The sequence below is a fragment of the Rana temporaria genome, chromosome 2 (assembly GCF_905171775.1).
Source record: "Rana temporaria chromosome 2, aRanTem1.1, whole genome shotgun sequence".
Taxonomy (NCBI): Eukaryota; Metazoa; Chordata; class Amphibia; order Anura; family Ranidae; genus Rana; species Rana temporaria.
The window spans coordinates 262405529-262430672 of NC_053490.1; the positions used below are offsets into that span (position 1 = coordinate 262405529).

The following is a 25144-nucleotide window of genomic DNA, read 5'->3' on the forward strand; positions in this document are numbered from 1 at the left end:
TCAATGATTGGGTTTACATACACTGAAGTCTAGCTAGGGAACTTGCCGCCCTTTAGTTATTTGCCCCCGTAATAAAAAAAAAATATATATATAAACAAAATGGCCCAAATACTTACCTGAATTTGAGGTCATGTGATGTCCTGTCTTCTTTTTTGGACTGCAAAGGGGCCTTCTTTGAGAGCCCACATTGCTGCCTGGATTACAGAAGTGGTGTAAGGACAGCAATATTTTTTCCTAATGGGATGCAATATAAGCCCTACTCCAAAAATGAGCCCTAGTTTAAAAAAAAAATGGTAAAACCCTATAATCCACTATATTACAGTAGAATATAATGTAGTGTGTGTGTTTCTGTAATATAATTGCGGGGAAGAGAGCTCCGGCAGGTCACAGAAGCGCAGAGCGGTGCTATAACAAAGGTATTTGGCACAATTATATTACAGAAACAAACATTATATACTACTGTAATAGAGTGGATTATAGGAGTTTACAAGCATTTTAACTCCGTTCACACTGGGGATTCTTGACCAGCAGGGAGGGGGAGGAGAGAAGACAGCACATTACATGGTAAGACCTACCCCAAAAATAAGCCCTGCTGTGTCTTCTGTTGCCAAAATGAATAGAAGACCCAGGCTTATTTTAAGGGAAACACGGTTGTATATATATATATATATACACACACACACACACACACACACACATACATACACACATACATACACGTTTAGCATGTGTACACATGGGCTTAAGAATGAGGCAGCTGCTGCACAGGCTTGATGACCACAAAGGGTACCCTGAAAGCCTCAGAAAGGATTTGGAGACCTGCTACTATTTGTCTGTAGAAAAGTCTCAGAGCCAAGATAAGCTGCCGTTTTCAAGTAGCCATCTCCCTTCTAGCTGCTGTTGGTTCAGCTTCAGTGGTTGGGGAGGGGCAAGTTAGACCTCATTACTAGACTTATGCCGCATCCACGCGACCAGACATTCCGACAACAAATGGGAGTGTGTTGATGTGAGCTTGTTGTCAGAAAATCCGACCGTGTTTATGCGCTGTCGGAATTTCCGGTTCTCAAATTTTCCGACAACAAAAGTTCTTGTTGGAAAGTCCAACCGTGTGTACACAATTCAACGCACAAAAATCCTACGCATGCTCGGAATCATTGAACTTCCTTTTTCTCAGGTCGTCGCAGTGTTGTACATGACCGCGTTCTTGACGTTCGCAATTTTCGACAACATTTGTGTTACCGTGTGTATGCAAGACAAGTTTGAGCCAACATCCGTTGGAAAAAAAGCTACGGTTTTGTTGTCAGAATGTCCGATCGTGTGTACGCGGCATTAGGAAGCACTTCATATAATATATACACACACGCAGAATTTTATACAGACAAATAATAGCACGTCTCCAAACCCTTTCTGATCTTTCACCATACACTAATGTGTATATATAATTTGAGGCATTATTTGTACAGGGTCTTAGGTTTTAACAATTTCTATGGTTGTCCCTATACCACTTTTTTAGGACTGAGTACAAGTACCGATACTTTTTTTTAAATGTGTCCCCAAATGCAGCCATGTCCCCCCACATATTCCAGCCATGTCCTCCATACCTTGATGCCGCACGTGCCGCCGTTAATCAGCGTGCAGGGAACAGCTTTAGTTTGAATAGCTGTATCCCCGCGGCGTATAGACACTCCCCCTTGCGCGGGATTGGACAGATCATCCGTCCAATCCCGCGCAAGGGGGAGTGTCTATACGCGGCGGGGATACAGCTATTCAAACGAAAGCTGTTCCCCGCACGCTGATTAACGGCGGCGGACGCTTTGCGGTGACGGGTTTGCGGCGGCAGCCGCGGGGGGGGGGGGGGTGCTGGGGGGGGAGGAGAACAAGTATTCTATTTTAGTATCGGGGGTATTTGCGGGAGTACGAGTACTCCCGCAAATACTCGGTATCGGTCCCGATACTGGTATCGGTATCGGGACAACCCTAACAATTTCCAATTAAAAGTGCTGAAATGTTGCTGGTTGCCATGTGAGAACAGTAAAAACAATTGAATCCTGTGTCTTTGTGAAGGTTTGATAGCTTTCTGTAGGCAAATAACCTTTCCAATAAAAGAAAGGACTGGTCTGTAAGTGAATTCATCAATAACTGGATGTTTGAGGGCTCATTCACACTGTGCCCTTTTTTGGTTCTTAGAGACATGTTGCATGGACATATTCATTTCCTATAGATTCTCAACATGATTTGAGAATCTACATTTTTTGTACTGCAACACAGCTCATGGATTTATGTATTGAAGTGTGGCGAGGGTCAGATGCATTCATTTCAGAAAGTTTATATATTGATTCCACATTGTATATTCATATGCCACTAGCCAAAAGCAAAATGCTTTAATGATAAGTCAACCCTGAAGTGACAAGTCAGTTTTAGATGGTCACCACTGGCTTCTTACAACTATTGTGGGTTTCCTTGTTACAATTCACCCTGTGTGCATTATGTCATGTTAAAGTGCATTGCATTAAGGCAGCCCACTGACATACAATTTCCAACACACACAAAAGAAAAACAATTTCCAACACACACAAAAGAAAAACAAAGTCAACTTGGTTGAAAGGTCTGCCTCTTACAGCCATTTTGAGCTGGCTTTATTTCCACAAGACAAAAGCATTTCTCACAGATTCCAAATGTTCAAATAAAGGCATCTACCATAATGTGCAGTCCTGCTTTAGGACTAATAAGGCATAATTCCCAAATATTTAAGCAAAAAAAATGATGTTGCAAATAGGCAAACAGTATTTTATTTGTTACAAAGTCAAACAAATATGCCACTCAAATATATTCCCCGCAGAAAAGGGATATGTTTAAATCAAAGCAGAGGACTTGGAGCCAATGCAGGGTTCAGTGTTTACACTCATTCAATTCCTTCTTGTTTGTCTTTAATGGCAACCTGGAAAAGAAGTTTAAATAAAATCAAATACATAAATTATCCGTGAGGTATGGAAAAAAAAGCAATGGGGGGTCATATACAACAGAAACGAGGGGTCAGGGGGCGACAGTAATGGCTGTCTAAAAGGGTATCTTTTTAAATACAAAAAAACATTCAAAAGCACAGCAAATGATGCACATACCCTAAATCTTTCCTCCAAAAGAGACAATTCACTTATCAAGTCTGTGATAGCATTGGTAAAAGCCTCTTGAGGGCTATATTCAGGTGTGGTTTGAACTCGAATAACAATTTTATGCTCCAGGGGATGAGGCACCTTGTACCCTGCAAATAGAACCTGGGGATCTTTTAACAGCTGCCTGTGAGAAAATAAATGTATAGTTTAGTAAATATCAAACACCATAAAGATTTCTGTACAGGGAACTTACTTAAAAAAGCAGGTACAGACAACTGGTAAAATGAATTGGTGAACTAATTGCTATTCAGGAAAACGTCTCACTGTGCCATTGGAGAAACAAAGCATAATTTCCCTTTAAAAAAATAAGTTGACCTTTTAAAGAAAAACAAAACAACATTTTTTTGCAGGTTTGTCTTTATATTTTTTGGAGCCTGTAAAGAATGAGTTTTAGGCTTGTGTGAAAGCATCAATGCAGTGCATGTTATCTCAGCTTGGATTCTTTGGCCCAGATTCTCAAAGGACTTACGATGGCGTAGCGCTATGTACGCCGTCGTAAGTCCGAATGAGAGCCGTCGTATCTATGTGGCTGATTCTTAGAATCAGTTACGCATAAATTCGGCTAAGATACGAGCGGCGTAAGTCTCTTACACCGTCGTATCTTAGGGTGCATATTTACACTGGCCGCTAGGTGGCGCTTCCGTAGATTACTGCGTCGAATATGCTAATAAGCTAGATACGCCGATTCACGAACATACGTGCGCCCGGCGTAGCAAGATACGTAGTTTACGTAAGACATACGCCGGCGTAAAGTTACCCCTCATAAAGCAGGGGTAAGTCATGTTAGGTATGGACGTCGGAACAGTGTCGCGTTTTACGTCGTTTGCTGTTTTTTGGATTTCACTTGCCGAATAAAGATATAGTTTTAAGGAGTGCGGCAGTCCAGGACCTCTTTTCATCCAATGCACCAGTGCATAGCCAGCACCCTTTTGGCTTGGTGGTACGGAAGCAAAGCCAGGGGGATCAGCAGTTTTCTGAGCGGTATTATTTCTCACCATTGGAAAGGAAATGTTGATATTTAGGCAACAATTCGAGGCGGTTCACACTGCTGCGGCACGACTTCGGGGGTGACTCGGCAAGGCGTCCTGAAGACGACTTCCGAGGCGGCCTTCAAAAATGACTTCTGTATACAAGTCAATGCAAGTCCCCCACCCCCCCCCCCCCCCCCCCCGGTCTCCCCCGAAGTCATACAAGAACCTTTTTCCAAGTCGGAGCGACTTGTGTCGCTCCTATTAGAACGGTTCTGGTGAATAGAATGGAACGCGACTTGTCAGGCCGACGAGTCGCCCCAGTGTGAACCGGTGACTTGTCCTCAATGTTCCCCTATGGGGGAAGTTCCTCCACTCACTGCGCAGGCGCAAACTTCCCGACGGAAATCCCCGAACCTCGCCCGGCATCCAGGCTCATTCTTTAACATCCCCGTGGATTGGAGGATGTTAAAAAAAGAGCCAGGAGGCCGAGCGAGCGAAGCGAGCCGTCCGAGCGCAGCGAGGACGTGAGGCCGACTGGCCACTTTCCTCTAAGTCCACGTCGCCCTGGATGCCGGCCGCCGTTCGGGGATTTCCGTCAGCAAGTTTGCACCTGCGCAGTGCTTGACGGAACTTTCCCGATGGCTGGAACCAGCTCAGCGCGTCAGTTCGCGCATGCGCTGGAACTTCCATGATACATGGAACCAGCACGTCAGATCACCGGCACTAAATGACCAGTATGTATAGAGGTTTACTTGCCACACAGCACAACACAACTATTTAAGATTTATTACAGTTCATTTACAAGCCACAGAGATGAAGGTAGTGCAGCATCAGAGATGGCAAAAAAACAATGAAAAAACAACAACAAAAAAAAAAAAAAGGGTACTGCTTAAAAAAAGAAACTTCAATTTTTTGGAGGGAAAAAAAACCCTCTGGAGGAGTAATGTACACTGCAGGGATTTTAACAAAAGTTGTAGCAGATTCCTACTTTTAGGCTGCGCTGCATTCACACGCTTGATAAATCTCAGCAACCTGCACTGCGGGAAAGCTTGTTGCCCAAAAGCAGCTCCTGAACTGTTTTTGGGCAACATGCTTCCCAAAATGTAGGTTGCATGCGATTGCAGCGCAATTTATTTCACGGCTTACCTGCACTGCGATTTTGAGGTGCCAATCAAATGAATGGCATCTCAAATGCGAGTCCTGCGATTTGTCATTCACACATGGGCACTTTCAAATCGTGGGCAGAGTTGTGGCAAATCTGGACGCAATTGTGCGAATGCAGCCTTAGTTTGCCTTGAAAAAATAGTTCTGTTTTGCCAGACTGATCGCATTCTCCTTTTGAATGGGTGCACCTGGTTCATTATAAACGTCTGGAGCACCGTTTTCCAATGAGGGAAGCTGCAGTATCTGCATCCCTTTAGAAATAATAAAGTATTGGGAAATAGATTTTAGGGGGTTCCTAAAATCTGACTTGTAAGTGCGGACTTCTGAAAAAGACTTACCGGTGGCGGTATTTCTAAGAGCCTTTCAGGACAACCTTGGAGAGAGGGCAGCTCTGCCTCTTAATTAGGAAACACATGCTAATCTTTAAAACCCTCCTCTTCCACCATGGCCTCAGTTATTGTGGTCCGACTCTATGGAAGATAAAGCACAGAAAACCACAACACCATGATAGATTTATATAACTATTACTTTAACATACATTTAGGGAGGGAAATAGCGGTTGTCCTGAAAGGCTCTTAGAAATACCTTCACCGGTAAGTCTAAGTCTTTCTCAACTCGCCTTTCAGGACAACCTTGGAGAGGATAAACAAGTAACTTACCCTAGGGTGGGACTACTGCCTGCAGCACCTTTCTGCCAAAGGCTTGATCTGCGGCAGACAATAGGTCCAACCTATAGTGTCTTAGGAACGTTGAGCAGTTGGACCAGGTGGCAGCCTTGCAAATCTGCTCAGTGTCGCACCGGCCCCATCAGCCCAGGAGACTGCAGTTGATCTTGTTGAGTGTGCAAAAATACCTGAGGGAGGCACAACTCCTTTGGCTTTATAGGCTTCTGTAATTGCGAGTTTAAGCCATCTTCCTAGCATACTTTTGGAAGCTTTTTCCCCTTTACGGGGACCTGAAAATGTTATGAAAAGAGCATTTGAGTTTCTGAATTCTCTGGTGACTGAAAGAAACTGCAACAGACACATTTTCACATCTAAAGTATGAAATGCTTCTTCTCCAGCGTTAGAAGGATTTGAAGAAAAAGTGGGTAAAACTATTTCCTGCGACCGATGGAATCTTGATGACACTTTTGGAAGAAAGGCGGGATCCGTCTGAAGGATCACTCGGTCTGAGAATATTCTTAGAAAAGGTTCAGTAATGGCCAGAGCTTGGAGCTCACTAACTCGTCTTGCTGAAGTAATGGCCACCAAAAAGACTGTTTTGAGAATTACATTTTTCAAAGAAGTATCTTCTAAAAGGTTCAAAACGGAGCTCCCATTAATCCTTGTAAAACAACTGAAAAGTTTTCCTATTTGGGACTTATGAGGGTCACTGGTCTGTTTCGTGCAAGAGCCCTAAAAAAAACTAGAAATCAAGGGTTCTCTGGACAGAGTTTTTTCAAAATAAACAGAAAGAGCCGCTACCTGCTTTTTTAAAGGTACTGGCTGCAAGTCCTTTTTCCATTCCCTCATGGAGAAATTCCAGAACTGAAACCACACTCTTGGTCTGAAAAACTTTGGAAGAAAACCAAGAATTATATTTCTTCCATACTTTTAGGTAAATAGATCGTTACCTCCTTCCTACTAGACAGTAGAGTCCTTACTACTTTGTCAGACAAACCTTTGTTTTTTAGAATGTCTTCTTCAGAAACCAAGCGCTTAGGTGTAATCTGTCTGTTTCTGGATGACACACAGAGCCCTGTGTTAGAAGGTCCTCCCTGGATGGTAACTTCCACAGAGGTTTTACGACCAGATTCAACACTTTGCGAACCAAGGCCTTTTTGGCCAAAAGGGAATAATCAGAATTAGGTTTGTTTTTTCTTCCCTGAATTTCCTTAAAACCAACGGGATTAGGGGAAAGGGGGGAAAAGCGTAGCACAGCTGGTAATCCCATGGTTGGGCTAGAGCATCTATGCCTAATGCCTGGTCTCCTCTGTGGAGAGAAAAGAACTCCTGGACCTTTGAGTTTTGTTGGCTGGCAAAAAGGTCCACTTGAGGATGCCCCATTCCTTGGAGATCATGTTGAATATCTCCTGATTCAGACTCCATTCTGCGTCTATTACTCTCCTTCTGCTCAGAGGGTCTGCTAGCAGGTTTTGGGACCCTTTTAGGTGAATTGCTGACAAAGAAGTCACGTTTAGCTCCGCCCATGATAACAACTGGTTGGCTAATTCCATCAGACCTTGGCTCCTGGTCCCGCCTTGTTTTGTCACATAGGCTACTGCTGTTGTGTTGTCTGACAAGACTTGAACATGATGACCCTTCAGTATCTGTTGAAAAGCCAGGAGACCCAAAAAATTGGCTTTTAGCTCTCGCCAATTTGATGACCTCCTTGCCTCCACTTTGGACCAAGAGCCTTGTGCGGTTTGCCCGTCCAGGTGGGCTCCCCATCCCCAAGAACTTGCGTCTGTTGTCAGACGCTTATCCAAAGGGAGGACCCATGAGAGACCCTTCGACAGATTGGAAGAATCTCTCCACCACCAGAGGGACCGTTTTACTCTTGATGTTGGTTTGAAATGTTTTTCCAGTGATTCTTGGTGAGACCACACTTGTAGGATGTTCCTCTGTAGGGGTCTGGAATGTAATCTCGCCCATTGGACGGCCGGAATAGAAGCCGTGAGCTGGCCTAAAACTGCCATGGCTGACCGTATTCGTCTGAATCTGACTCACTGCGGTATAGATTTTCTCTATTTTTTCCTGAAGGAGAAACACTTTTTGGAGGACTGAATTGATGGTGTAACCGAGAAACCTCATCTCCTGTGCAGGGTCTAGGTTTGACTTCTCTAGATTCAAAAGCCACCCCAGGCTCTTGAGATGAGACCGACACTTGGAGATTTGTCACCAGCTGATCTTTTGAATCTGCAAAAAACAGGAGGTCGTCCAGATATGGAACAACTGAGACCCCCCTCAGCTTCAGAGGTTCCAAGGCTTCCGCCATCACCTTTGTAAAAATCCTGGGGGAGGACAAAAGGCCGAACGTCAGAGCCCTGAATTGTAGATGCCAAATTGAAGTCCCTAAGTTGATTGCCAGGCGAAGAAACTTTTGAGAGGCCTGAGCTATTGGTACATGTAGGTAAGCATCTCTTAGATCCAGAGAGGCCATGAAGCACTCCGGTGTTAATAACTTCGTTATAGAGTGGATAGTGTCCATACAAAGGGCTTGTACCTTATTGAAAAGGGTAAACCGCAGAGTTTAATTTTAGAGGCTGTATCCCCTGTCTAGGTTTTAAGCCAGACTGCACGCCTGGCTGAATTTACTAAAGCAGAAGATCTAGCTGCCAGCTTGATTGATTCAGCTGATGCATCAGCCATGTACCTGATTGATTTTAAAATCAAGGGAAAAGATTCCAAAATATCTTTTCTTGGCGTGCCTGCTTCTACATGGCTCATCAGCTTTTCCACCCATCACTATAAGTTTCTTGCCACCACTGTGAAAGCCATAGTGGGTTTAAGACTGAGTGATGTAGAGTCCCAAACCCTTTTTAACAAGGAGTCCGCCCTTTTATCCATGGCATCCTTCAGTACCCCCATGTCCTCAAACGCAAGGTCCGTGCGTCGAGACACCTGAGAAAAAAAACACATCTACTCGTGGCTTTTTATTCCAGGCTTCAGAATCCTTATCTCCAAAGGGGAATCTCTTCCTTAGGCTCTTAGAAAAGAAAGGACCCCTTTCTGGATCTTTCCACTCTTTTTTGATAGTATCTGATACTACTTTGTGGACTGGAAACACTTTATGTTTGGAGTCGTCCAACCCCTGGTACATTTTGTCATGAAGGGACAATTGTACCTCTTCTTCCTGAATTTCAAGTGTAGTATAGATTGCATCAAGCAGATCGTCTACTTCATCTAGGGAGACTTTGTATCTAGAACTTCTGCAACTTTCTTCCTCTTCCTCCTCATCTGAATCTCTGACCGAGCGAAGAGTACTTGTCCCCTCATCCCCTGAATCCACAACCTCGGATTTAGGAGGTGGAAGCTTTTGGGCTAGGTGGCAATTGTTGAGGTTCAGTTTGTACTGCTGGACTCTGAGCCAACATGGATTTAACTGAGCTCAAAGAACTTACGAGTTCTTGCACAGAAGAAAACAGATCCTTATATTGCTAGGATGTCTCTTCTTCCACTAAATCCTTGATACAGGATCTGCACATTGCCTTCTGCCATGTATCTTTAAGAGGGTTCTTGCAAGAAGGACACTTCCTTTGAGGTGGTGGTTTTAAAATGTTTGTTTTTTCCTAAAACACATAAAAAGGAGAGATATCTCACTTTAACGGTTTACCATTTTGGTTTTTACCAGAAGGAAAACCGCCACCGCTAAGGAAAGAAGAGAGAGGAAAGGCCCCCAGCATAACAAACATATCACCACCAAAAAGTGCAAACTGTCAGGGACCGAGAGAAGTTACCTCTGACCCTGCAGTACAGGCTCCTTTGAGGAACAAAACAATCACAAACATGAGTCCAAAAGGTAAAGAATCGAGGCACCACTGTACCCCTCCTACCTGGACCTGAGCGGTGTCTGAGGCGCCTGTTTCCGCCATTGCTGCTGATCCCTCTTCCTTTGCAGAGAAACGCAGTTGGGACCGAGCAATTTTAAAATTTTCCCGGGTCCGTGCGTCATCAGAGATGGCCGGAACCGGAAGACACCGTTCTCTAGGCCTGTCCCCTGGCCTCTGCGTTCCAGGCAGCGTGAACCATGCGCCGCCACGCCTCTACAGGAAGCCGCGCCGCTGTGCATGACGTCACCCGCCCGCAAGGACCCGGAACCGACATGTGGAAAAGAAAACACCGCAACCGCGGTAACGTACCGCCCGGCCGCCTGAGCCAAGACTGCGTACCCCGGGAACTCAGCGCTGCTTCCTGTAGAGTCTTCACTCCACTGAGCAGGAAGAGGCTGGAGACTCGAGCACCCCCCTCTCGTTTAGGGGGGGCTGGGATGGCCTCTGCACACCAGGCAGAAAAACACAAGTAAAAGGTAAGCTTACCCCTCTCCCCTTGGAAAGAGCGCAGCTCCTCTGGTCCACATGCATGCACTTCCACCATGGCGGAGGAAACACAATAACTGAGGCCATGGTGGAAGAGGAGGGTTTTAAAGATTAGCATGTGTTTCATAATTAAGAGGCGGAGCTGCGCTCTCTCCAAGGTTGTCCTGAAAGGCGAGTTGAGAAAATTTAGCAAGCCAATCACACAAATTTTAGAGATGCTCTGTACACCAAGTGCACAGAATGCCTGCAGGTTTCCCATTTTACAGAAAATTACAGCACTGCAAATTAAAAAAGGAAAAGGTAACTTTATTAACTTTGAATTTCAATGATTTGTGTAGCAATTGTATATGAGAGATTACACACAAACATATATATATATATATATATATATATATATATATATATATATATATATACATACACACACATACACTGCACTGAGCAGAGCTACACACCAATATGATTCAGGGCTTCTGTACCGATGAGACTATCTTGCGTAGAAGGTCTTACTACATATATTGACTTACGATTTAATGATATTTCCAATGGTATGATCTTCCTTGTTTATAGTGAACAGGCAGGCATTGGGTACCTTTGTGTCCTTGGTGATTGTTATTCTATGAAGAGAAGAAAAAAAAAAAAAGATATATATATTGTCTATTAGAACACACCAAGCCAAAGAGGACAATCAGGTAAGAATGAAAACTCCTCCTACAAAGTTTAACAAGTGCTCTGTTGGAAACTGATAGAAGTCACAAGACTGCTCTAACTACTGATGAGAAAAAGTATTTAGCCGTTCATATTTACTAAAACTATTGCATTGCTGTGTACTGGTGGGAGAACAGATATAGTGAATGCAGGCTCCTGGGATTTGTAACATTTTAACCACTTCCCGACCGCCTCATGTAGATATACGTCGGCAGAATGGCACGGACAGGCACATCAACGTACCTGCCTAGACGTGGGTCGGGGGTCCGATCGGGACCCCCCCCCCGCTACATGCGGCGGTCGGATCCCCTCGGGGAGCGATCCGGGAAGACGGCGCGGCTATTCGTTTATAGCCGCTCCGTCGCGATCGCTCCCCGGAGCTGAAGAACGGGGAGAGCCGTATGTAAACACGGCTTCCCCGTGCTTCACTGTGGCGGCGTATCGATCAAGTGATCCCTTATATAAGGGAGACTCGATCGATGACGTCATTTCTACAGCCACACCCCCCTACAGTTGTAAACACACACAAAGTGAACACTAACTCCTACAGCGCCCCCTGTGGTTAACTCCCAAACTGCAACTGTCATTTTCACAATAAACAATGCAATTTAGATGCATTTTTTGCTGTGAAAATGACAATGGTCCCAAAAATGTGTCAAAATTGTCCGCCATAATGTCGCAGTCACGAAAAAAAAAAAATCACTGATCGCCATTAGTAGTAAAAAAAAAAAATTAATAAAAATGCAATAAAACTATCCCCTATTTTGTAAACGCTATAAATTTTGCGCAAACCAAATCGATAAACGCTTATTGCGATTTTTTTTACCAAAAATAGGTAAACGAATACGTATCGGCCTAAACTGAGGAAAAAATTATTTTTTAGATATGTTTTTGGGGGATATTTATTATAGCAAAAAGTAAAAAATATTGAATTTTTTTCAAAATTGTCGCTCTATTTTTGTTTATAGCGCAAAAAATAAAAACCGCAGAGGTGATCAAATACCACCAAAAGAAAGCTCTATTTGTGGGGAAAAAAGGACGCCAATTTTGTTTGGAAAGCCACGTCGCACGACCGCGCAATTGTCTGTTAAAGCGACGCAGTGCCGAATTGTAAAAACCCCTTGGGTCATTTAGCTGCATATTGCTCCGGTCCTTAAGTGGTTAACATTATCTTCCATGCTGTTGTATTGTTTTTCAAAAATCAACAAACATATATGCAACCTAAAGTAAGAAACTTGTCATACTTATCTGCCCCGTGCAGTGGTTTTGCACAAAACAGCCCAGATTCTCCTCTTCTCTTGTCCCCGCCAGAGCTTCTGGCCACTCCTCCTTGCCAAGTTCCCCCAGAGCAAGCTGCTTTCTATGGGGGGCACTCATGCGTGCTTGCTCCTGAGCTACCTCTGTGTGACAGACGGTGACAGCAGCGAGAGCCAATGGCTCCCACTGCTGTCTCACAGCCAATGAGGAGAGAGAGAGACCCAGCAGAGCTGCTGCTATTGTGCACATCGCTAAATCGGGCTCACATAAGTATTAGGGGGAGCTGCACACTGAAGGTTTTTTCCCTTCATGTATAGAATATGCATGAAGGTAAAAAACCTTCAACGTTCACAACCACTTTAGGTTTTTGACAAGAAGAGAAGGGTTAGAACTTCTGTTGGCGTTTTATTACAGTCTCTATTTTTTCTGCAGAAGCTTCCCTTTCATGTTATCCCTATGACTACAAGTCAAGGAATAAAAGGGAAACAGAATGTGAAGCCCTGGAAAGCAATAGAACTTCACACAACATTTTATCCTTGCCCTGCTCTACTACAAAGTGTTGTTAGACTTCACCCATTTCAGAGATTACCCATCACATGCTTTGCCTGAGATACCCCAACAGGACCCGAGTGGGAAAATCCCTAAACAAAACAAACAGTAATAAAATTCTCACTCATTTCATGCTATCCACTTGCCGACCCCTAACCTTAAAAAATATGTCATTACTTTGACATTTAATACTGGGGTTAGGACTGCAGCTTGATGCCATCACCCCGGTGTTAAAATTTTCCTCAGGCGCCGCTCTTTCTGCTTAAAGTGATCTGAGTGACTGATTTTCCAATGGTTCTCAGGCTTACCTGGCTGATCGGGAAGCTAGAGAACCATTCTGGCACTGGCAGCAGCTGGCCACAGAAATAAGCAGAGGAAAGATGGTCTCTTGCTCATCGCTATGGCCTACAAGGACTGAATCGATGCAACTTCCAGTTCACGGCCAATGTAAACAAGGCCATTTTTTTTTTAAAGCATTATATCAGGGCTTGACAAAAAAAATAGGAGACAGTTTTTAAATCAGCTGCCCTGCACCTGGAACAGCATGTCCATAGCATCAGGCAATAAGAATTGCTCGTGTCTGGTGCTGTGTTTTAACTGTTTTTGACAATGTTGTCATGCATGCTTGTTTTATTGTGGTATGGGGAAGGTTTGTTTTGACATTTTGCATAATATTTAACCTTTTGCAACAATACAATTGTAAGAATACATATGTTGCAGTGAGTTTCTATTTGGAGCCTATTTTCTCTTTTTCCTGCATTTTTTACTTTGACTCCAGATCATCACTTGGGTGAGTCAGCAACGTATGCTTTGTATACCCCTTAAGTGAGTATGTCCCCCCAAGTTATCCCCTTTTTTGTGATTATACAGAAAAATTTCTGCAGCATTGAAGGTCTCAAGGAGCACAGTGTCCTCCATCATCCGTAGATGGAAGAAGTATGGAACCACCAGGACTCTTGCTAGAATGGGCCGCCCAGCTAAACTGAGAGATCAGGCGAGAAGGACCTTAGTCAGGGGGGTGACCAAGAACCCGATGGTCACTCTGACAGAGCTCCAGCGTTTATCTGTGAGGAGAACCTTGCAGAACTCCACCAATCAGGCCTGGCGTTTGCTAAAAGGAACCTGAAGGACTTTTAGACCATGAGAAACCAAATCCTCTGGTCTGATGAAACAAGGATTGAACTCTTTGGTCTGAATGGCAAGCTTTATGTCTGGAGGAAACCAGACACCACTCATCACCTGGCCATTACCATCCCTACAGTGAAGCATGGTGGTGGCAGCATTATGCTGTGGGGATGTTTTTCAGCGACAGGATGACTAGTCAGGATCGAGGGAAAGATGAATGCAGCAATATACAGAGACATCCTTGATGAAAAAATCCTGCTCCAGAGTGCTCTGGACCTCAGAATGGGGCGAAGGTTCATTTTCCCAACGACCCTAAGCACACAGCCAAGATAACAAAGGATTGGCTACAAGACAACTCTGAATGTCAAAACAAAAAGTGTCAGAATAGGCCTAATCTTCAAGTGGCTATCCTGAATGAAGAAAAAACAAAAGGATCTGCCTGAAGTTAGGTTTTAAATACAGAATGTACCCACATAGGCATGGGCTCTTTTTTCAGTCACCAATTCAACCATATATCCTACAAGTATTGTACACAAATACATGCGTCCCCACTGTGCAACGATTCCTTCCACGGGCTGCCATGTCACTACTGTATCCTGTAATGAAGTAGGGTCCAGTGGGTGGAACCACAGCACATAGCGGGGGGACACTCTATGTGTCAGATGCTGGAGATTGTCTTGAAGCAAGCAAATTTTGGATTTGTTGACCAATAAGTGCCATTTTATAGGATTATTTTCACAGGCGACAGAGTGACTTTAAAGTGTTTGTAAACCCATATTGACTTTTGGCATCAAGTCTTAATATATACAGTTTAAGTTAATCATTATTGTTAATCCGTTTTGAAATTTCTTATGTGGAGATCCTGCTAGTAATCACATCATGTAGCAGGCTAACAATAAGCCACTGTCTACAACATCTTCCTTCCCAGTCCCCAGGATAGTGTTACTCTCGTGCATGGCCCACAGTATACATGCTCACCTTCTGGGCAGTCCTGCCCAGATCGTGCCCACTTTTTGGGTCGCTTTATACCCAATTATGTGGGAACCACACTCTCATGGCCACGATCCCCTCAGATAATACCCTTTTTTGAGTTAGTGCACATGCTCAGTAACCCAAATAAGGGTGAAACCAAATTATTCTCTGTGCAGCGTGTTACAGCTCACACTAATTTAAGTACAAAGAATTAAATTAAAGAAAGAAAAAATTGTGCAGTGCAACCCACATGGTAGATGTCTAATGATGTGATCTCAGTAGACAACCCAGAACACAACATTATCAGGACAGAGATGCAGGACTGAATGGTAAATCTGAGGATTTTGACACCTGTGCTGTTGTCAGCCTACCAAGCAAGCGCACTCAGTTGGCCAATGGGCTAACTATTTGTTAGACAGCCCAACAAAGACACTGGAGGAGCTTATATGGAAGACCAACAACACTGCAGCTTATTGTGAAGCAGCATCTTAGCAATGTCAGCCTGCAAGAGGTCGTGCTATTACTGGCAGGATCTCTAGGTAAGAAACATTGCAACAGAGTCGCAACATATAATTGGCTTAGAGACCTGCATTCAAGGCACATATAAAGGATGCAAAATATAAAAGCTTTTTTTTTTTTTTTCTAAATTAAAAGTATTTTTTGAAGTAGAACTAAAGGCAAACCTTTTTTTTAATCATTTTGGATAAAGTAACACAGGGTTATAGTCCTCCAGTTTTTTTTTTTTTTTCTTTTTGTCATCTGTGTCTCATTGCAGAGATTTCCCCTCACTTATGGTCCCATAGCCAAACAAGAAGGGAGAGGAAAGTTAGGGAATCCCACCAGAGTGTAATCAGCGATTACCCCTCAATTCCTGTTTTCGGCACAACCCAGAATTTGGTATTTTCTTTTCCTTTTGATGATAATAAACTGATGTGTTTTCTCTAGTTTAAATGACTATGGTATGTTCAGCTGTCTGAGATCCACCTAGAATTTGAAACATTGCTGTCTGTTTTGTTTATGTCTATTTGATAATACTGGCATGTTGTTTTTGCTTAACCCTCTGTAGATATGTCCACCTTACAATGTTTTATTATCTCCTCTGACTTACCCAAAATCACGGCCCATTAATTTTATTGCCCTCTTGCTGATCTGTTTTTGACCAAAGAATTTTGCCCTGTTGATCAGCATAACTTTAATACCTCCTGATCAGCTAATTGAAATGCACCCACCCCCTATCTCTGTCAGTATAAATGTAAGCATCCTTTAGGGGGAAGCATTAGCAGGGGGCTCATAGCGTCTGGGGCTCAATCTTTAAGTGGGGCGTTTCTATAAGTGGAAGCACTTCTGCTCTGCACTTCAGCGATTGTACAAGGCGGGAAGGTATTAAATGACTTGTCTTGTATAATACAGGTATCACTTTTTTTTTTTTTTTTTGGGAGGTTTTACTTTTCCTCCCCTTTCTAAAATGCACTGTCTACCACTGCTTCTGACAGCTGTGTCTTCTATCCTTAAACTGTCTTCCCTTCACCCCTCTTTGCCACCCCACACCTTGTATATATCACCCTCACTTCTGTCCTCTTCTTATTACTGCACTCACCAACTCATGCTAATTCTAAAACCAAATGCCCAATGCGCCAAATCGCTGGGGCATGTCCCCTCATATAAATCGCATTCCCACATTACCTCCCTCACCCTTCTACTTCTCCTATCCTCTGGTGATGTCTCCCCAAACCCTGGCCCTCCATCTAACTGTGCTCAACGCACCCATTGCCCTACACCCTCTGCATGCAGTCGCAATCCACACAATCTAGTTCCCATTTCCCTTCTTCCCAAGACCAGACTCCCTTTCTCTTGCGCCCTTTGGAATGCTCGCTCTGTCTGTAACAAACTCACCCCCCTCCATGATCTCTTTATCGCTAACTCATTTAATCTACTAGCCATTACTGAAACCTGGCTTCATGAATCCGACACCGCGTCTTCTGCTGCTCTATCCCACGGTGGTCTTCTTTGGACTCACTCCCCCAGACCCAGTGGACGCAAAGGAGGGGGTGTTGGAATCCTATTGGCCCCACATAGCACCTTTCAGGTGCTTCAGCCACCTCCCTCTATGTCACTCTCCTCATTTGAGGCGCATTGCATTCGTCTCTTCTCCCCAGTTTCTCTAAGGATAGCTGTCATCTACCGCCCCCCCGGTCCAGTATCCTCCTTTCTCGATGACTTCTCTGCCTGGCTACCCTACTTTCTCTCTTCTGAAATCCCCACAATCATTCTTGGCGACTTCAACATCCCTACTAATGCTAACACTCCTGCAACTTCCAAACTTCTCAGTCTAACCTCCTCTTTTGACCTGAAGCAATGGATACATGCTCCTACTCACTCTGAAGGCAATACTCTTGACCTTGTCTTTTCCCACCTATGCACTCTATGCAACCTCTCCAATTATCCTTACCCCCTCTCTGATCACTACCTTATTAATTTTACTCTCTCACTCTCCTCCACATCCTCTCCCCCCAAATGCCTAACAGTTACTCGTAGAAACCTTGACCATATCAACCCTTCTCTTCTATACTCTGAGACTGACCACCTCTATGACAAAATTGCACCCCTGTCCTGCACCGACCTAGCCACTTCAGTCTACAACACTTCACTTCTAGCATCACTGGACAGACTGGCCCCTCTCACTACACGCAGAATAAGGCCCCGTCCCCTTCAACCCTGGCAAACAAATGATACTAGAAGTCTGAAAAAACATAGCCGTGCTCTCGAGCGCCTGTGGCGCAAGACGAAGTCCCAGGAAGACTTCGCCCAGTATAAATCTGCCCTCCAAATATACAATTCTAGCCTCTTCACTGCCAAGCAGACCTATTTTATCACCCTTATTAAAAACTTATCATCCCGCCCCCGTCAACTCTTCTCTACCTTCAACTCTCTCCTTCGTCCTCCACCCACTAACTCACTCACCGCCCAGGAGATCGCCAATCACTTCAAGCGGAAGATTGATACAATTCACAACGAGATCTCTACTGTTCAGATACCCTCCACGCCTCACGCCTACAGGTACAGTCATTACTTCCCTCTTTCAACCCCACCACTATAGACGAGGTCGCTAAATTACTTGCTAATGTCCATCTTACCACCTGTGCTCTGGATCCTGTTCCCTCGCAAATGCTACGTTCACCCTCTGGCTCGATTCTACACACTCTAACCCACATCTTCAATCTCTCCCTCTCTTCTGGCATCTTCCCTAACTCTTTGAAACATGCACTAGTCAGCCCCATACTTAAAAAGCCCTCACTGGACCCGTCCAATCTTGACAACCTATGCCCCATCTCCTTGCTCCCCTTTTTATCCAAACTCCTTGAACGTCTAGTCTACAACCAACTGAGCGTCCACCTTGCTCAAAATAACCTCCATGATCCCCTTCAGTCTGGATTTCGTCCTCAACATTCCACAGAAACTGCTCTCCTAAAACTAACAAACGATATACTAACAGCCAAAACTAAGGGACACTATTCTGTGCTCCTACTCCTGGACCTCTCTGCCGCCTTCGATACGGTTGACCACCCACTCCTCCTCAAAAAACTCCACAATTTTGGTCTCCGTGACTGTACTCTTCGCTGGTTCTCCACCTACTTATCCAACCGCACCTTCAGCGTTGCTTACAACTCTACTTCCTCCTCTCCTCTTCCATTCTCTGTTGGGGTCCCCCAAGGTTCTGTTCTTGGACCTCTCCTATTTTCTATCTACACCTCCTCCCTGGGTCAGCTGATAGCCTCCCACGGCTTCCAATACCATCTTTATGCTGATGACACTCAAATCTATTTCTCTACCCCCCCCAACTCACTTCTTCATTCTCCTCACGTATCACTAATTTACTATCAGATATATCAGTTTGGATGTCACACCACTTCCTCAAACTCAACCTATCCAAAACGGAACTTATAATTTTTCCTCCCCCACGTCCCTCTTCCCCTGATCTCTCTGTCAAAATTAATGGTACAACTATCTGCCCATCCCCACATGTCAAGGTCCTAGGAGTAGTCCTGGACTCTGAACTCTCCTTTAAGCCTCACGTTCAATCACTGTCCAAATCTTGCCGCCTCCACCTTCGCAACATCTCCAAAATACGCCCATTTCTAACCAATGACACCACAAAACTCTTAATTCACTCCCTGGTCATCTCTCGCCTCGATTACTGCAACTCCCTCCTCATTGGCTTACCTCTGCATACTCTATCCCCCCTTCAGTCCATCATGAATGCTGCTGCCAGACTAATCCACCTTACCAACCGCTCTGTCTCTGCTACTCCTCTCTGTCAATCCCTCCACTGGCTTCCGCTCATCCAACGAATTAAATTCAAAATACTAACAATTACCTACAAAGCCATCCACAACTCTGCCCCCAGCTACATCACTGACCTAGTTTCTAAATACCAACCTGTACGTTCTCTTCGTTCTTCTCAAGACCTCCTACTATCTAGCTCTCTCATCACCTGCTCCCATGCTCGTCTCCAGGACTTTTCTAGAGCCTCTCCATGCCTATGGAACTCCTTACCCCAATCTATCCATCTATCTCCTTCTCTATCAGCTTTTAGAGGATCCCTGAAAACCCTTCTCTTCAGAGAAGCCTACCCTTCTCACACATAACTGTATTTTCATTTGAGTCCATCTGATCATCCCCCACAGCTAACTACCCTTTGTTCCACTTGACCCTCCCTTCTAGATTGTAAGCTCTAACGAGCAGGGCCCTCTGATCCCTCCTGTATTGATTGTATTGTGACTGTACTGTCTTCCCTGATGTAAAGCGCTGCGCAAACTGTTGGCGCTATATAAATCCTGTATAATAATAATAATAATAATAATAATAATAAACAGGACAAATAAAGAGGGTGAACTAGAAAATAAGATGCAAACAGGGCGCTAGGTTAGTGAGATCATATAAGCACCATTTATTAAAAAGCAGCACTTACATTACAACAGTGTGCAATCCTCCTGGGATTTCCAAGAGTGGAGTGCTCAGCCCTAAGAACAAACAGAACGCAACCCGTAAACCAACAGAGATGGATGGATGAGCGCCAAACACAAAGAAACAGAAGCCGGTTGGAGCAGCAGCATCTGCAGCCACAAACAGGAGCCAACAGATAAGGTAATTCTCCCGAATGGGGACACAAACCGCAATACAAATTGTATGGTGTTCTCTCTCTTAGGGCGCATTGCATTAGTCAAAATGGTCATCCTCCCTAAACTTTTATACCTATTCCAGACCCTACCCATTCCCTATAGTCATCTACGTAAACTTCAGGCTGACCTACTGCGCTATGTATGGAACTATGGGCGACACAGGGTCTCATGCTAGGTCATGATGGCGGCCCGCACCGATGGGGGCCTGGCGTTTCCTAACCTGGTTAGGTATTACCAGGCAGCCCAATTGCGAGCAATAGTCTCCTGGTTCCCCCAGAGGTCATACAACAAGTGGACAGAGATAGAGAATATCTGGTTGGCGCCCGTGCACCCTCCTCTGGACCGCAAATGTGGAGATAGAGCCTGGTCGATTGTTAGGGTCTATGTCCCAGCTCCGACGGTTGTGGCGGAAGCTATCCCGTGAATGTGAGCTTAAATCGGAATACTCTCTGATGACCTCCTTCCTATGCAACCCCAAAGTGCCAGCTAGTCTCACTCACCAAATGTCGTGGCCTTGGGCCTCGTGGAATCTTTTCCACTTCGGACACCAGGTCCCGTACGCTGCTTCCGTTCTCCAAGCTCCAATCTCAATATGACCTTCCCAGACAAGTGTTTTACAGCTATCTACAGATTTGCCACTATGCCCAAACTATAGCCCCACGCCTACAGTTCTCTGCGCCTTCCCCATTTGAATGCATTGTACTGGAAGGCCGCTCACGTAGGGGGTTGATCTCTGACATATACCAGATCCTGAACAAGCACTCCATGCAGGCCCAAGGCAAACATGCATATATGCTCCGTTGGGAGAGGAGATCCCAGAGGAGGCCTGGAGTCAGGCTGCTAAGAGCTCCATGTGTACCCTCTATAAAAAGGAAAATACCTAAGATTCTCTTCTTTTGGTACCTGACTCCGGACGTAGTCCATAAAGTCTATCCCTCCACCTCTGATCGCTGCTGGCGATGTCAGCAAGCCAGAGGTACGCTCTTCCACATTTTTTTTGGACGTGCCCCTTAATAGTCCCGTTCTGGACCTCAATGCAACAATTACTGACTCGGCTCTTTGAGGCACCCATACCTTTGACCCCAAAACTCTTCCAGTTAGGTCTCTCCCAACCAAAAATAGCTAAACCCTACAAAAAACTGCTTAGGCACGTTCTCACAGGGGCAAGGTGCTTAATAGCCCTCCACTGGAAGAGAACTGCGCCCCCATCACAGGAGGCCCTTTATGCTAGGGTCAAATACGTAGAGATTATGGAGAAAATGACGGCCAGACTGCGGGACAGACTAGATGACCACAAGAGTGTCTGGGAGCGGTGGCATTCTCGGGAGGACCCGTTCTGATCCGGCGGTCGAAAAACACAGAGGTATGCCGGTACATTTCTCTCCCCCCTTCCCTTCTCGTTTATCTGGTCTTCCATTTTCCCCCCTCCCCTCCTTTCTCTTTTTCTTCCCCCTTCCCCTTTCCATGTTTATTTTGTTTGCGACTATGGAAAGTTAAATGAGGCATCAGTCTCAAGGTACTGTACACTACATATCTTACTTGAGACACTTATTACTGTAAGTCTGTGTGATGCCAAGGATCGGAGGAGGGTCCCTCCTCCATGACTTTAACATTTGCTTGCTCGGCATTTTTACAATTTCATTCCTGCCAATGTCAGTTTGCCATATTTGTACCAATGTTCTGCTGTTTTATTTTCCGAAAGAACAATAAAAAATTTTTTTTTTTTTATATGGTGTTCCAATCCCTCTCCACTCTATCCAAAACTAAAAGTTATACTTTAACCCACTTGCAGACCACCCCCCCAAAATGTACTGTGAACAGCAGGCCCACAAATGCAAAACAACATTACTTGCACGTCACTGTCTGCTTCCAGGTTCAAGGCACCCCCTGTCAGCAAGTCCTGGCCAATGATTTACGGCCAGGGCCTACTGATCGTCTGTGTCCAATCACAGCCCAGAGCTCTGTGCTGACAATTAACACAGAGCTCTGAACAGAAACAATGAACTCTGTTTCTTACCCCTGAAAAGCAGGGATGAGAAACTTAGAGATTAGTAAAAGCAGCACACTTTACACTAATTTAACCCCTTGATCGCCCTAGATGTTAACCCCCTTCCCAGTGTCATTAGTACAGTGACAGTGTATAGTATTATCACTGTATTAATATCACTGGTGATGTCAGTGTCAGTTAGTTCCCTCCTAGCATCAGTTAGTGTCAGATTGCCCACTGAACTATCACAGTCTAATTTTAAGTCACTGATCACCACCATTAATGGTATAAAAAATAAATAAAAAATTCCAGTATATATTCCATAGTTTCTAGATGCTATAACTTTCACGCAAACCAATCAATATACACTTATTGTGATTTCTTATCAAAAGCATGTAGCAGAATAAATTTTGGCCAAAATTTATGAAAACGTTTATTTTTTTTCTTATTTACTGGATAGGTTTTATAGCAGAAAGTAAAAAATAAATAGTTTCTTCAAAATGTTTGGTTGTCTTTGTTTATAGCGGTCAATCAATACCACCAAAACAAAGCTCTATTTGTGTGCAAAAAATGATATGGATTTAATTTGGGTACAGCGTTGCATGACCGCAAAATTACCAATTAAAGTAACACAAAAAAAAATGGCCCGTCATTAACCACTTGCGGACCAGCCGCCGCCGTTATACTGTGGCAGGTTGGCTCCGCTGGGCGAACCGTCGTAGCTGTACGTCGGTCGCTTTAAACGGGCTAGCAGGTGCACGCGCGCTGCATTGCGTGAATGCCGATGCTTGTGACCGGCGGTTGTGATGACCGCCGGCCACGAGAGGCAGAACAGAGGTGTGTGTGTGTAAACACACACACATCCATGTTCTGTGAGCTGAGGAAATGTAGATCGTGAGTTGCTAATAGCTAGGGACCACAATCAGTAATTTCCTCTAGGTCACTCCCCTCCCCCTTACAGTTAGAACACACATTAGGGAACACAATTAACCCCTTGATCGCTCCCTAGTGTTAACCCCTTCTCTGCCAGTTACATTTATACAGTAATCAGTGCCTTTTTTTTTAGAACTGATCGCTGTATAAATGACACTGGTCCCAAAAATGTGTCAAAAGTGTCCGATCAGTCCGCCGTACAATTTGTGTCAATACAATAAAAAAAAAAAAAAAAAAAAAAAAAAAAAAAGGACGGCGCAAATATCACTGTAAAGAAGTATGTGTGTGTTGCAAACAGACCACAAGCCCATTGCAGGGAGAGGGTACCGCCCCCAACCCTGCAGCCCCTGGGAACGGGCGGCGAGCCCAATGGATGACAAATCTATGGACGGAGTCGGCAACGGCTGGCACACCCAGAAACGCCAGGAGCGGCCGGAAGTGCTCCACCATAAAGACAGTGCTGTGCAGGCAACCAACAAGGGAGAGCCAAATGATCTGTGATTCGTCAGCTCACTGCCCAGCCCCAAGGAGCCCCCTGGCAAGAGGCAGACGCTAACTCCACCAGAGCCAACCACGAAACTCACGAGAAACAGCGCCCCACCGGCACAAACCACCTCCTAGAGCTGGGCGATTTTTCCCCCTAAAATGTACGATTTGAATCCAGTTTTTTTTTTTTTGATGGACATAGCACCGGTCCTGAGGAGCTGCGGCCAGGAGTTTTTTAGTGCAGCTCCGGCCTAGTCTGCAACGTCTGGCCTCGCGGACTAGGCTAAGCTGCGGCCTCACCTAAAAACACCTGCCCGCAGCTCCTCGGGACCGGCGCGGTGTTAGACTGGTGACGATTTTTTTGTCACCAGTCTGTTCAGTCCTCAGCACCACAAAGTTTTGGCTGCTGTATCAGAAGTATCTGGGCAAGTACCGATACTCACTCAAATGCCTGGTATCGGTGCATCCCTAGTGGCTAGGGTGCTCATGTGCCAACAAGGACCCTGCTGACTGGAGGAGTGAGCAGAGCGAGAAAGAGCCAAGCTGCAGCTTCTCTTTTCACTGTCCCAATCACAGGCAGGGGGAGAGCCAAGCTCTGTGTTAAGCCTCATACACATTTTTTTGCAGGTTGAACTAAAAAACACAGAGCTCAGAAGGAGCCACTGTACTAACAATCCAATGTTAGTACAGCGACCTCTCCTGTTCTATTGTGTTCTGACAGGGGGACAGCCTACCCACTAGAACACTCTAGTCAGCGCTCACAGCCATTGGCTGAGAGTACTGACTGGAAGACGGTTGGCAGACCTTTTTCAGTCATGATCCTTTGACAGAAGATGTCTCTTTTCTATTGACCCGGCGAATGTTGCCTGACACTAGGACCATGTGTACGAGGCTCTACTAAATGTCAGCAGAGACAAATCAGGTCTGCTGCCCTGCCAACCAGTGCCATGCTGTGTGCAGGGTTACAGGTACCAGAAAACCAATACAAATCCTTTAGCGGATTGAAAATAACATAGTAAGAAAACTGTATAGATAAGACCTGATGCTGGGATTGGTAAATGAGTGCCTTGGAGAGCCTGTGTCTTATAGCAGATAATACAGTAAGCGGTGGAGTCTCTCCAGTCACCACCATCACACTCACTTCTTTTCACCCTCAAACAACAGGAACGATTCAAAAGCCGGCGGAGCGTTCATTTTCACAAGAAAGCTTTTCTTCTCCTGTCGTTCACTCTATTCAGAAGCTGTGTGTACAACGTGCGTGCATGCATGCGTCTTACCTCACTTCCTCCTCTCACGTCTCGCTTTCTCTCGCCTTCCGTCTTCAGTAACTCGTACTGTCATTCTGCCTAGCGGCCATTTTCTAGAAGACAAATAGGAAATGGTCCTCTTTAGGAACTGTGGTGGTTATTTAGGCTCACCTTAAAAAATATTGTGTAGAATTGTCTCTCCAGCTTCTATTTTAGGTGTTGTGTGAGAATGGCTTTCTTCGGAAATGACCCCTCACGACTTTTGTAGTCATTACATGTTTCTACGTACTGTCAGGTAACTACATTCGCTATGTTTAGTAAGCGTAACAGGACCGCCAAGGTTGTTTAATAATATCATTTACACGTATAGAAATA

At 44.8% G+C, this 25144-nt stretch overlaps 1 protein-coding gene across 1 annotated transcript; it reads right to left on the minus strand.

The window, feature by feature from the left end:
* Positions 1-2594: 2594 nt before the first annotated feature.
* Positions 2595-24793, minus strand: POLR2J (RNA polymerase II subunit J). The gene is made up of 4 exons (XM_040336873.1): positions 24664-24793; positions 10853-10942; positions 3120-3294; positions 2595-2938 (listed from the first exon to the last, which is right to left on the minus strand). The coding sequence occupies exons 1-4, from the start codon at positions 24714-24716 to the stop codon at positions 2903-2905; spliced, it is 354 nt and encodes a 117-aa protein (XP_040192807.1). The 5' UTR covers positions 24717-24793; the 3' UTR covers positions 2595-2902.
* Positions 24794-25144: the final 351 nt, after the last annotated feature.